This window comes from Sander lucioperca, chromosome 4 (genome assembly GCF_008315115.2).
Source record: "Sander lucioperca isolate FBNREF2018 chromosome 4, SLUC_FBN_1.2, whole genome shotgun sequence".
Lineage (NCBI taxonomy): Eukaryota > Metazoa > Chordata > Actinopteri > Perciformes > Percidae > Sander > Sander lucioperca.
In genome coordinates this window covers 21150622-21165259 of record NC_050176.1, presented here as the reverse complement: position 1 = coordinate 21165259, position 14638 = coordinate 21150622, and the positions used below count along the sequence as shown (strand labels likewise).

The 14638-nt window shown below is 39.1% G+C and overlaps 1 protein-coding gene across 1 annotated transcript; it reads right to left on the bottom strand.

Annotated features, from left to right (window-relative positions):
• Positions 1–633: 633 nt before the first annotated feature.
• Positions 634–13189, bottom strand: LOC116049917 (B-cell receptor CD22-like). The gene is made up of 8 exons (XM_036000443.1): positions 13007–13189; positions 12504–12758; positions 11666–11920; positions 11049–11092; positions 1699–1915; positions 1368–1455; positions 1181–1235; positions 634–648 (listed from the first exon to the last, which is right to left on the bottom strand). Exons 1-8 carry the CDS (start codon positions 13107–13109, stop codon positions 634–636), a joined length of 1032 nt encoding a protein of 343 aa, XP_035856336.1. The 5' UTR covers positions 13110–13189.
• Between the last annotated feature and the right edge of the window lie 1449 nt (positions 13190–14638).

The following is a 14638-nucleotide window of genomic DNA, read 5'->3' as shown; positions in this document are numbered from 1 at the left end:
CAACAATATTTCTTAAAAGTAATTCACTACATAAAATAACACTTTGCATACCAAGTCAAATCCTGAACTGAGTTCAGTTATGTTATGTACCTGCACAGGTACAAATAAAGCTGCATTCTTCTCAAATCTTCTGCTACCTGCTGCTTCTAAAAAACTGAGAATGAAAACGTTTGGAGTTAAAGACTTCTTTTTGTTTTCCTCCATGTGAGTCTCTCTCTGTCTTTTGACTGCATGTGAGGAAAACCACATAACGTTTTGGTGAGTTATTTATCAGAAATTGTTTTGAGTTTGCCCCCCCTCCCCTATGCAGCTATCAAAGCTGTCTGACCTTCTACAAAATCACAAGAAACTCATGTAAAGTTATGGATGGAACTGTGACTGTAAATCTGAAGTGGGCCTGTTTTATTTGTTGCAGGAGGCTCTAACCTGACTGGACTTCACACCAGGTCTTCCTGCTCCTCTGGGTCTTCTGTCTGCTGCAGTGTGTGAGATGTTCTCATACACAAGACAAGGGTCTAACTGTTGGGGAGAGACAACAAAATGAGGACCTCATTCATGATAACTGCATATATTAGAAACGTTTTTTTTTTTTTTTATCATGTTTAAATGTAAATTATTTGCTGATAATTCACTTTACACCTTCTTCACCTTGTAGAGCATTCATGAGCGAAGTTATTAGAACCGTGATATATATATATATATATATATATATATATATATATATATATATATATATCTCAATTCTATTCAATTCAAAGGGGCTTTGTTAGCATGAAAAGTGTCAAGAACAATGTTGCCAAAGTATCAAAATACAATTTGTCCAAATATTCAGATTATATCATATTAATTACATAAATCTATTTGTATAAAAAAGGTATTAAGCAATATCAAACGAAAAAATTAAATTCTAATAAAATGTAAAGACATAGGAGAAATAATATAAATATGTACAGATATTTAAAGCGCTATAACAAATGTGTGTATGAGTGTGTGTGTGTGTGTGTGTGTGTGTGTGTGTGTGAGAGTGTGTGTGTGTGTGTGTGTGTGTGTGTGTGTGTGTGTGTATGTGTGTGGGTATGTCTCTCTCTCTCTCGCTCTCGCTCTCTCTCTCTCTCTCTCTCTCTCACCTCTCTCTCTCTCTCTCTCTCTCTCTCTCTCTCTCTCGCTCTCTCTCTCTCACCTCTCTCTCTACAGGCTCATGTGGTTCAGTGGTGGAGCTCAGAGTTTTCTTCTTCCTGAATTGATACCAACAACAACAACAACAAATAAACAATGCAACATAATGAAATTCACAACACAGAAACTAAAGGAAGTTAGAAGAAGAAAATAAAACAACGGTGACTGAACTGATGGATTTGTTGTTTTACCTCGCCCACAGACTCAGGAGCAGCAGAGGAATCAGCATCAGGACCACCACAGTCAGCCAGATGATATGCATTATTGTTGTTGAATTCCCTGGAAATATAGATAAATACATGATACTCCTCATTAGTAGGATCAGATTGATGAATCACTTTGCTGTCAGTCAGTGTCATCCACCTCTGACATGATGGAGGTTCCTCCCTGAACCCAGCTACACAAAAACAGTCTGGAAATGCACACATGGAATTTCATTTTCTGGGTTGCTACATATTAACATGTGAATCAGGTCTGGTGCAGTTAACAGGTGTTTGTGCATGTGAAAGTGGAGAAACTTACCTGCTACAACAATCAGATTTAAGGTGGAGTTCTGACGTCCTCTGCTGTTCTGGGCTTCACAGTAATAATTCCCACTTTGTTCAGCTCTGAAGTCAGTGATGGTGAAGATCTGTCCTGATGCTTTCGGTGAGTCTTCATTCTCCTTGTACCAGGTGTAGTTAGCTGCTGGGTTAGCATCACTGATACAGGTCAGAGTCACTGAACTGCCCTCCACTATCTCAGCAGACACAGAGGGAAGCTTCGGAGCATCTGGAGGGAAAAACATTTGCGTTTTAACGAAATATGAACATTTAAATTTTCTATAGAAAAGGTTGGTTAAATCTCCATTTGACATAAAGTAAGGTGGGTTAGTAGCCTGTTACGCTCCTTGGCCGCCAACTTTTGAAATACTAACTCTTTTTTTTACAGCATGTGTGTGTGATTAGTCTGTGATATGGGCGTTCCACAAGGCAGGATTCTTGGACCCTTAATTTTTCTTTTATACATCAATGATGTCCCTCAAGTGTGTAAACACTCAAAATGCTTACTGTACACTGATGATACTGTGATTTTTCTCTCTGACTCAAATCCTGATGTCATAAATTCCAAATTATCATCTGATCTTCAGGTCTTACATGGCTGGTTGAAAAAGAACCACTTGACCATTAATGTAAAGAAAACTGAGTGTATGTATTTTCACTCACCCAGAAAAAGTCTTTCTTTCATTGATTCTATTACCTTTGCAAACCAACATCTTGTCGTCACAAAGACTTACAAATATCTTGGTGTGCTACTTGATACACACCTTACATACCGGGAACACATTTCTAACTTAACAAAAAAGCTGAATCAGAAACTTTATGTGTATAACAAGATTAGATTGTATCTTTTCTTTTCTATTTCTGAAACCTTCCTACATGCAATTGTGTTTTCAACAATTTTTTTTTCAACAACAGACCAGTTTTTAAACTGAGTTAGGCCTGTTTAAACAGTAACTTAATGTTACTTTTACGAAAAAAATTATAATAAATTAGAGTTATGTGACTGCTGTTCTTTTAACTGATGCCAACAGCAACTAAAACGACCCATTTATCATCCACTGCTGTTCAGTGACCTACAGCTGTGAATGTGAAGAGCTGAAGAAAGCATCAGCAAAGTCAGCCTAAAGAAAAGCTGACAGTAATCAGCGGAATGTTGCTTATTATATTAAAGCTGTTTCCTCACATTTCACATCTATAAAGATGGATTCAGATGTCCTTTTCCCCAGCTGGTTCTCAGCTGTACAGTTATACTGTCCAGAGTCAGAGGACTGGATGGAGCTGAAGACGAGCTGTGCCTTTCCATTTAGAGATTTACCATTCTTGTACCAGGTGTAGTTAGCTGCTGGGTTAGCATCACTGCTACAGTTCAGAGTCACTGAACTGTTCTCTCTGATTTCCCCAGTGGGAGTCAGAGACAGGGTAACAACCTTTGGAGAATCTGGAGAAGATAATATGAAAATAAGTTAACTTTAATAAGAAAATGTGGGGAAGTGTGGTATAATTGTGTGTGTGTGTGTGTGTGTGTGTGTGTGTGTGTGTGTGTGTGTGTGTGTGTGTGTGTGTGTGTGTGTGTGTGTGTGTAACAAACTCACACACTGGAGGAGAGCGGTAATCTTCATATCCTGTAACAGCACAGGAATAGCTGTTGTTATCTTCAACAGAGACTCTGAGAGAAGAAGATGTTTCTCCATCCATTTTCTGTCCATTATTGAACCAGACATATGAAGGATTATCAGGTACATTACAGCTGCTGTGACACCTCAGCTCTCCCTGGGTCGATGATCTTGTCACCTGCACCTGGAGGTCTGGAAAGGTCAACAGAGAGCAGAAATGTCATTTCAAACTAAACCATTAAAGTACATGCATGCAAACAGACACACAAAAGATTCACAGGAAAACAATTGGAAACAAATATTCCAATAAAATATTACCAGTAACAGACAAAGTGACTCCAGGTGAACCAGTAAAACCTCCAAGTGTATGGTTAGTTGTGAACCTGAACTTATACTCAGCAGAGTCGCTCTCTCTCAGGTCTGTGATTCTCAGGGTGCAGTTCTTCTTATCACAGAGATACTGCACACGACCTGTGTAGTCTGAATCTGTTTTTAGATCCACAGGTTCCTTATTACTCCCTTTAGTAAACCATATTCGTTCTCGAACTTCCGTAGTTTGATGACTTGTTGTGTATGGGTATCTGTAGGTGCACGGTATGTCCACGGTTGATCTCTTTAAGGCACAGATCGGAGTGGAAGGGTAAGTTACTCCCCAGTCACTCTGGCCCTGTATCACTGCAACACAGAGCACAGCGGGAAGCACAATCAGACTCAGAACATAAAAGTATGGACGGAATTTTATTGAGGTTCTCCGATATGGAAACTTGCTAGATGACAAACACTTTTACCAAAGCTACTTGGCTCTAGAATGTCTAACTGCATGTTCATAAGACAAAGATGTCTTACATCAGCATTTTGGGCAAATATTTATTTCATATGTAATCTTATGTTATTAATACTATGAGTTTAAAAGTGCATAAACATATCTGACTTTTTAGTTAGGTCATATCTGCATTAAGCTACAGTGAACACAGATGTGGAGAAGTGCAAAGGCAAAGTGTTGCTTAGTGATCAGCAAAACATTGAAGGTGTGAATTGTAATGCAGTTTTAAAGGAACTGAGAGGGAGAGGTTGTCTGACATGCTGTGTCACACCTTCTGTGAGAAACAAAATGATGGGGAAGTTTGATTTGTATTTTTGAACTCTTAATAGATGTTACCTTGTTCTCTTAAAAAAGGACATACATTTATAGCTTACCTTAAATGACGCTAACAGTTCCAGTTATACAGTTAATTAAAAAGCAGCACTACCATTACTGTGCAATGATGCACAACCCTTAAATGTTCAGGTAAAATTATACAGGGGGTGTTGCATGCGTAAATGTCTAAAACACATCATTACCTACAACAAGATGCAACAAAGAAACAGAAGTGAATGTGTTTTACTGGTTTGCATCACATCACATCACACACAAAGTCAGTGATTTAGGAATTCAATTATTTTTTTTGTATAACTTTTTTAAAACTCTGAATAAGTGTACTAAATGCTCTACAGTGTGAATGTATGATGTGTAAATGAATGATAAACAGTACCTGGCACAGAGAGAAGGAAGAGAACAAATCCACTCGCTGCTGCTGTTAAAGTCATAGCTGCTCCTCTTATCTCTCTGTGTGACACAATAAAACATGTCAGCAGATAAAATAATGTACACATGAGGTATACAGTATCAATAAACTAATTAATAAACTGTTTCTACTTACAGTGATGACGGACGTCGTCTTCAAAGATGCCTCTCTGTTGTCAGTGAGCAAAAGACAGATATCAGGCTGGTAAAGACTACATTTCCTTCCTCTTTTGATCATTAATATGCACGATGAGCCACATGTCAGTACATACCCACAACACAACAAACTTATGTTGTTTTACAAACTATTAACTTAAAAAGGGAATAAGTCACGCAGTCTGCAGGTGTAGTGAACGAACAGGAATGTATTTGACCTGTGAACCAGGAGGCAGTTTCACTGAACAGGATGAAGCGCAGAGTATTAATCATAAGAGGGGGATGGAAAATGGCACGATTGTTTTTTCTTGGTTTGTGACAAACTCACACGTCTGTTAGTGTTAACTAAACATGGACATGTTGGGTGTGCTTGTGTGCTTGTGTGCTTGTGTGTGTGTGTGTGTGTGTGTGTGTGTGTGTGTGTGTGTGTGTGTGTGTGTGGGGGATGGGATGGGGGTGGGGTGGGGGGGTGTTGTTTGCATGTTTTTATTGTGACCCGCCAGGGGACTGCAGTTGTAAATTAGCCTGAGGCTAACTCTGGTACAATGCATCAAATGTTAACATTTATGTTTAAAATTGTACATGGTCCCTAATAAAAAAAAAGTGTTATTCTCTGTATAAAAGTTTATAATATATGTGAGTTGTGTGTAGTCATGAGACGTGGTTACAACTCCAGGGAAGACACATTTGAACTCCCTGTACAATGTATAGACCCAGACACACAAATGGTTAGCTTAAGCTTTGATTACATTATAGTTCAGGAATGTGAAGTGTATGTTAGAAACTGTTTTTTAGTACAAGGCGGAGAGGTGGAACAGCAGGGGGTCAGTGTGTGTGTGTGTGTGTGTGTGTGTGTGTGTGAGAACTGAAGAAATCTGCCCGGAGACAGGCATGGAGACAGGAGGATGACTTCGTCAAGAACGAAGTTAAAAGATTAGGGATATGGTTAGATGGGGTTCACAATTTTGAGAGAGACTGAGTGGACCAGAACCCCGTATACGTTCGTCTGCGGTCAGGGAAACTTAGGATCTTTTTTGTGTACCCACACGTGTGTTGTAACTTAAATGCTGGACTTCAGTAAAGCTTAACTGAACGCTTCATCTCAGATTGATCCTTGTGTCCTGGTAAACTTAAGTCCGAAGAACGCGCGGGAATAAATAAATTGGAGTCAGATTTGACAGGCCTTAGGGCCTTATTTTAGACAGAATTCCCTTCAGCCTTTAAAGCAGACAGTGGAGGGAGCACTCAGAGTGATGGAGCCTGAATGGGCCACACTTCAGCTTCCCCACTAGAGGACAGTGAAACATCACAGATATTGAATCTGGACCCTGAGACAACATTTTACCATTCATCACTGATTGTTCAGTCACATTTAAATTCCCTTCTATTGTTCTTTATTTTAACATTTTAAAAGTGAAACTATTTGCTTTTTAAGTCCATTATCCTCGACATTTAATTTATTAGGCATCAGGTATAGATTAAGATCAGGGAGTGTCAAGAGTTCACATTTGGTAACCAACAAACAACAACAAACTCTTATAATCCACTTGTTTTACTTGAACAAAGGCTCATAATTAGAGTGTTGCGGAAGGTATTCCTTATAGACTTTTATTTGAGAAAGGCTTACCATTTAGTGAACCTTGACCTACTCTGCTTTGATGAATGACCCCAAAGAATTTAGCTGAATGAAGATTTACAGCTCAAATGTAAGGTTAAGGTTCTCATCAGTAAAAACTGTGTCTGTGCATCTTTATATCAGCAACATCCAGAATCATAATAAACTTAAACAATGTGGCTCATTTCATCCTCATAGGGACACAAAGTAAGCATGTGAAAAATAAGTCAAAGCAAAAAAAACCTGTATTTGTCTTGATAGCTTGTAAATGAAATGCTATTCCAAAATGTTGCACACTAATGTTTCACAGAGTTGTCCAACAGCTCCTTCACTTGTTGTAGAAGCTGTTTATTGGAATCAGACAGGAACACTTGGAAAATGTAACATGTATCAAAGTGTCCTCCTACTAGTCTTATATTTGATTTCAATGTGTGAAAATCTAAACTGTACATGGAGTAATATGTGATGCATTCAGTTCACTGTCTCTGTTATGAACAAACTCTATTGGCTCTGTCAGCCAGGACAGGTACAAACCCAGAGGCTGCTCAGGAGATTTCAAAAGTTATTTATTATATAGAATTTCAAAAATACAACTTTAAACGATAATTTCTGTAATATAACTTGCTCTACAGGGAAAAAAAAGCTTGCATATACATCAGTAAGTCACACAGCACCTGACCATCAGATGATCTAAAAAATAAATCATGTTTGATGTCTCGACATGACTCAGATCAAGCTGCCAACACCACATTCTTCTAAACGTTCTGCTACATGCTGCTGCTGACTCCTACCTGCCGCTGCTACTGAAAACTGACAATAACAATCTTCTGGAGTTGAAGGTAAATGTATCCACATCCCCTGCAGCCTCCACAGCCTCGCTCTCCACAGGGATATTTCAATGTCGTACTACTTTGTTTCCATCAGGTGAGTCCTGCCTCTGGTTCAACTGCATCCGCAGAAAATCACATGAAACTCGTGTAAAGTTCTGGATGGAACTGTGACTGTAAATCTGAAGTGGGCCTGTTTTATTGAATGCAGGAGGCTCTAACCTGACTGGACTTCATACCAGGTCTTCCTGCTCCTCTGGGTCTTCTTTCTGTGCTGCAGTGTGTGAGATGTTCTTATACACAGGACAAGAGTCTAACTGATGGGGAGAGACGACAAAATGAGGACCTCGTTCATGATAACTGCATATATTAGAAACGTTTTTTTTTTTTTTATCATGTTTAAATGTAAATTATTTGCTGATAATTCACTTTACACCTTCTTCACCTTGTATGAGCCAAGTTATTATAACTGTGATATATATATATATATATATATATCTGTCTCTCTCTCTCTCTCTCTCTCTCTCTCCCTCTCTCTCACCTCTCTCTCTACAGGCTCATGTGGTTCAGTGGTGGAGCTCAGAGTTTTCTTCTTCCTGAATTGAGTCCAACAACAACAACAAATAAAGAATGCAACATAATGAAATCCACAACACAGAAACTAAAGGAAGCTAGAAGAAGAAAATAAAACAACGGTGACTGAACTGATGGATTTGTTGTTTTACCTCGCCCACAGACTCAGGAGCAGCAGAGGAATCAGCATCAGGACCACCACAGTCAGCCAGATGATATGTATTATTGTTGTTGAATTCCCTGGAAATATAGATAAATACATGATACACCTCATTAGTAGGATCAGATTGATGAATCACTTTGCTGTCTGCTAATCAGTCAGTCAGTGTCATCCACCTCTGACATGATGGAGGTTCCTCCCTGAACCCAGCTACACAAAAACAGTCTGGAAATGCACACATGGAATTTCATTTTCTGGGTTGCTACATATTAACATGTGAATCAGGTCTGGTGCAGTTAACAGGTGTTTGTGCAGGTGAAAGTGGAAAAGCTTACCTGCTACAACAATCAGATGTAAGGTGGACTTCTGACGTCCTCTGCTGTTCTGGGCTTCACAGTAATAATTCCCACTGTGTTCAGGTCTAACATCAGTGATGGTGAAGATCTGTCCTGATGCTTTTGGTGAGTCTTCATTCTCCTTGTACCAGGTGTAGTTAGCTGCTGGGTTAGCATCACTGCTACAGGTCAGATTGACTGAACTGCCCTCCACTATCTCAGCAGAGGGACTCACTGACACAGAGGGAAGCTTTGGACCATCTAGAAGTGAAAACATCCGTTTTAATAAAATATGAACATTTAAAGTTTCAATACAACACACAATGTTGAACACGTTTAGTGACACAGAGTAAACACACTGTGAATGAGTTATCCTCATGTCCTTTAAGAACCTATTTTCTGACCAGATTGCAGACTTCATCTGAAATGTGAACTCTTTACAGATTCATTTTGCAAGGAAGATTTTGGATTTACCAGCTACAGGTCAGATTGACTGAACTCCCTCCACTATAAGCTTTGAAAGTGAAGTATTGAAATAAATTGACTTTAAAATATAAAAATCTGAATATAATTCATTGCCCAGTAGTACTTACAAGGAATTTGCCTTGGTTGTTGGTGTATACATGAACACGTTAAACTTTAAAACAAACAATGAATACAGAAAAAAATAACACATACATACAACTATGAATATGATAACAAAACATGGGTTTGTGACTGGATGATGAATATTTTGACAGCCCTAAACCACAGGGTTAATCCTGCTGTCAACCAAGACTATAACTACAGAAACTGCAGATGTGGTCAGCAAAGCAAGCCTTAAAGGGCAGTCATCAGCTGAATGTGGCTTTTTAAATTAGGCGTTTCACTCACATTTCACATCAATAGAGATGGATCTAGATGTCCTTCTCCCCAGCTCATTCTCAGCTGTACAGTAATACTCTCCAGAGTCAGAGGACTGGATGGAGCTGAAGACAAGCGGTGTATTTTCACTGAGAGGTTGAAGTTCTGGATTTCCATTCTTCTTGTACCAGGTGTAGTTAGCTGCTGGATAAGCATTGCTTTGACAGGTCAGAGTCACTGAACTGCCCTCCTCGGTTTCACCAGAGGGACTCACTGACGTAGAGGGAAGCTTTGGAGCATCTGGAGGAGAAAACAAAGGTAGGCAATAAGTGGTCATTAGTTCTAACAGATGTTGAACAAGTGACAGAATATAACAGCCCCCTGCAATTTGTGCAGCTCTGTAAGGCTTTTTCAAAATGTCATGACAACAGATGAATCACTTTTTAAAGGAGAAATCCGGCGCAAAATGAACCCAGGAGTTAATAACACATGTGTACCGAGTCGACCGTTCTCTGGGTTATCTTTTCATGCTAATCGAATGTGACCAGTTTTAGCGCAAACTGCTAATTAGCTTATAACGCTAGTCGTCGGGGCACGCGAAAGTAAAAAGAAATCGTTATTTCTTCACCACTAACAAGGCTCAAAATAGCACCACACTTCCACAGTAGCATAATGAGGGTCCCTACATGTAAACCGAAGCACTGAGAGCTTTGTAAGTGTACAGACAGTTTATTAAAAAAAAACGTTTATAAAGACTGTACTGTTCACATATACAGGCAGACGCCATCTTGGGAAAACAGTCACGACCAGTCGAACGACGAACGCTGTGCAACCAGTAACCAGCAACATAGCTCAAGCACGTTGTTCTTCGTTCGACTGTTTTCCCAAGATGGCGCCTGCCTGTATGATGAACGGTACAGTCTTTCTAAACTATATTTTTTACTAAACTGTCTGTACACTTAAAACTGGTCACATTCGATTAGCATGAAAACAAATCCCAGAGAATGGTCGACTCGGTACCCATGTGTTATTAACCCCTAGGTTCATTTTACGCCGGATTTGTCCTTTAAGCTATTTTCATTAGGACCAAAGTGGTGGACTGAGCAGCTGACATTGCTGTGTCTACATTCTATACACTTGGTTTGAGACACAGTGGAGTAAACAGAGATGCAGTTTTATATAATTTGCTCTCCTTTTCCTCAACCAGACTGGAGTTGCTGCAACATGTTTGTGTGTGTTGTGTGTGGGGAGGGGGTAACAACCAATGAGTATCTTACATTTGAATGTGCTAAAAAATGAAATATCCTAAAAATACGTTTGAAACTGATTGCCTAGCTTTTGAACATCTGTAAGAAATATATATCAGCATAACTTAACTAAAATTAAACTGTTTACTGTTATTTAAATAAAGTGATTTCACTCACATTTCACTTTAATAGAAATGGGTTTGGATGTGTTAGAGCCCAGGCTGTTCCTAGCTCTACATGTATATTGTCCAGAGTGAGAGGACTGGATGGACGTGAGGACCAGCTGTTGTTCTTCAATGGGAGGTCTGAGCTTTCCATTGCTCTTCAACCAGGTATAAGTAGCTGCTGGGTTAGCATCACTGCTACAGGTCAGAGTCACTGAACTGCCCTCCACTACCTCAGCAGAGGGACTCACTGACACAGAGGGAAGCTTTGGAGCATCTGTGGGACAAAATGTGTAAAGACACATTAAATGAAAAAATATATATTGCTTTATGGAAAATCATTTGCATCATGAACAATGTAGAGCAGACGAGTGAGTACATACAGACATTTGGTTGCTACTGTGTGTTATATTTAGATCACTAAAGGCAGATTACTGTTAACCATACAGAGAAACCTCACACCGTCTGTTAACAGAATGATGTGGCAAAGTTTGGTTCCTATTTGTGAACTCTTAATAGACAGACAGATTAACTGTTACATGACTGAATCCTTCAGATGAATCGCTAACATCTCCAGTTATACAGGTAATAAAAACTGCACTACTACTGTACAATGATACACACCAATTGAATGTTCTGGTAAAAGGGTGTGTGAAAAACATTAAAATGATGACAAATCATAGAGTAATTACTAAAAACGACCTTTTCTTCATCCACTGCTGTTCAGTGACCTACAGCTGTCAATGTGAAGCAGACTGAGCCGAAAAAAGCAGGAATGATCAGCAAAGTACGCCTACAAATTCAGTCACTAGCTGTATGTTGCTTTTTAAAATGGAGCTGTTTTACTCACATTTCACATCAATAAAGATGGATCTAGATGTCCTGCTCCCCAACTCGTTCTCAGCTTCACAGTAATACTCTCCAGAGTCAGAGGACTGGATGGAGCTGAAGACAATCTGGGCATTTTTATTGAGAGGTTTACCATTCTTGTACCAGGTATAAGTAGCTGCTGGGTTAGCATCACTGCTACAGGTCAGAGTCACTGAACTGCCCTCCACTACCTCAGAAGAAGGACTCACTGACACAGAGGGAAGCTTTGGAGCATCTGTGGGACAAAATGTGTAAAGACACATTAAATGAAAAAATATATATTGCTTTATGGAAAATCATTTGCATCATGAACAATGTAGAGCAGACGAGTGAGTACATACAGACATTTGGTTGCTACTGTGTGTTATATTTAGATCACTAAAGGCAGATTACTGTTAACCATACAGAGAAGCAACACCTCACACCGTCTGTTAACTAACAGAATGATGTGGCAAAGTTTGGTTCCTATTTGTGAACTCTTAATAGACAGACAGATTAACTGTTACATGACTGAATCCTTCAGATGAATCGCTAACATCTCCAGTTATACAGGTAATAAAAACTGCACTACTACTGTACAATGATACACACCAATTGAATGTTCTGGTAAAAGGGTGTGTGAAAAACATTAAAATGATGACAAATCATAGAGTAATTACTAAAAACGACATTTTCCTCATCCACTGCTGTTCAGTGACCTACAGCTGTCAATGTGAAGCAGATTGAGCCGAAAAAAAGCAGGAATGATCAGCAAAGTACGCCTAAAAATTCAGTCACTAGCTGAATGTTGCTTTTTAAAATGGAGCTGTTTTACTCACATTTCACATCAATAGAGATGGATCTAGATGTCCTCCTCCCCAACTCGTTCTCAACTTCACAGTAATACTCTCCAGAGTCAGAGGACTGGATGGAGCTGAAGACAATCTGTGTATTTTTATTGAGAGGTTTACCATTCTTGTACCAGGTATAAGTAGCTGCTGGGTTAGCATCACTGCTACAGGTCAGAGTCACTCTACTGTTCTCTCTGATATCCCCAGTGGGAGTCAGAGACAGGGTAACAACCTTTGGAGCATCTGGAGAAGATAATATGAAAACAAATTAACTTTAATCATAAATTGTGGTGTAACAAATGAGAAAATGTATAAAAACACATTTCATTAAAAACAATAAAAAGTCACTATACAGAAAATCATTTATATCATGAATAATACAGTGGGTCATCTGGTGAGGAGAACATGTACACGTGGTCTTGAGTTTCTCACATTAAAATCTATAGTTTTCTAACTTTGCTCTTTTATTAGTGACACTGGAGTAAACTCACACACTGGAGGAGAGCGGTAATCTTCATATCCTGTAACAGCACAGGAATAGCTGTTGTTATCTTCAACAGAGACTCTGAGAGAAGAAGATGTTTCTCCATCCATTTTCTGTCCATTACTGAACCAGACATATGAAGGATTATTACAGCTGCTGTGACACCTCAGCTCTCCCTGGGTCGATGATCTTGTCACCTGCACCTGGAGGTCTGGAAAGGTCAACAGAGAGCAGAAATGTCATTTCAAACTAAACCATTAAAGTACATGCATGCAAACAGACACACAAAAGATTCACAGGAAAACAATTGGAAACAAATATTCCAATAAAATATTACCAGTAACAGACAAAGTGACTCCAGGTGAACCAGTGAAACCTCCAAGTGTATGGTTAGTTGTGAACCTGAACTTATACTCAGCAGAGTCGCTCTCTCTCAGGTCTGTGATTCTCAGGGTGCAGTTCTTCTTATCACAGAGATACTGCACACGACCTGTGTAGTCTGAATCTGTTTTCAGATCCACAGGTTCCTTATTACTCCATTTAGTAAACCATATTCGTTCTCGAACTTCCGTAGTTTGATGACTTTCTGTGGATGGGTATCTGTAGGTGCACGGTATGTCCACGGTTGATCTCTTTAAGGCACAGATCGGAGTGGAAGGGTAAGTTACTCCCCAGTCACTCTGGCCCTGTATCACTGCAACACAGAGCACAGCGGGAAGCACAATCAGACTCAGAACATAAAAGTAAGGATGGAATTTTATTGAGGTTCTCCGATGTGGAAACTTGCTAGATGACAAACACTTGGACCAAAGCTACTTGGCTCTAGAATGTCTAACTGCATGTTCATAAGACAAATATGTCTTACATCAGCATTTTGGGGAAATATTTCTTTCATATGGAATCTTATGTTATTAATACTATGAGTTTAAAAGTCCATAAAAAAATGTCTGACTTTCATTATGTCATATCTGCATTAAGCCACAGTGAACACAGATGTGGGCAAGTCCAAAGGCAAAGTGTTGCTTAGTGATCAGCAAAACATTGAAGGTGTGAATCTTAATGCAGTTTTAAAGGAAATGAGAGGAAGAGATTATCTGACATGCTGTGGCATAAACCTCACACCTTCTGCGAGAAACAAAATGATGGGGAAGTTTGGTTTGTATTTTTGAACTCTTAATAGATGTTATCTTGTTCTCTTAAAAAAGGACATACATTTATAGCTTACCTTAAATGACTGAATCCTTCAGATGAACTGCTAACAGCTCCATTTATTCAGTTAATTAAAAAGCAGCACTACCATTACTGTGCAAAGATCCACAACCCTTAAATGTTCAGGTAAAAGGATACAGGGGGTTGTTGCATGCATATAAACATTTATGTAATCTGATGACAGTTGTTGTCACCACAAAAAAAGCCACTGAGTGCTAAAAGTGATGATACAGAAGAGTCTGAAACACATCATTACCTCCAACAAGATGCAACAAACAGAAGTGAATGTGCTTTACTGGTTTGCATCACATCACAAATGAAATCTAGAAAGGCAATGATTTAGGAATTGAATAAAAAAAAATTATAACTTTTTTAAAACTCTGAATAAGTGTACTAAATGCCCTACAGTGTAAATGTATGATGTGTAAAT

What these genes read in the sequence shown, in the direction of transcription:
- LOC116049917 (XM_036000443.1), bottom strand. Translation starts at nt 13,109, where the DNA reads ATGGATGGAGAAACATCTTCTTCTCTCAGAGTCTCTGTTGAAGATAAC. An exon ending in CATCTTTATTGATGTGAAAT is followed by an intron (nt 11,093 to 11,665) that starts GTGAGTAAAACA and finishes TTTGTCCCACAG; the next exon opens with ATGCTCCAAAGCTTCCCTCT. An exon ending in AAATCTGATTGTTGTAGCAG is followed by an intron (nt 1,456 to 1,698) that starts GTAAGTTTCTCC and finishes CTATATTTCCAG; the next exon opens with GGAATTCAACAACAATAATG.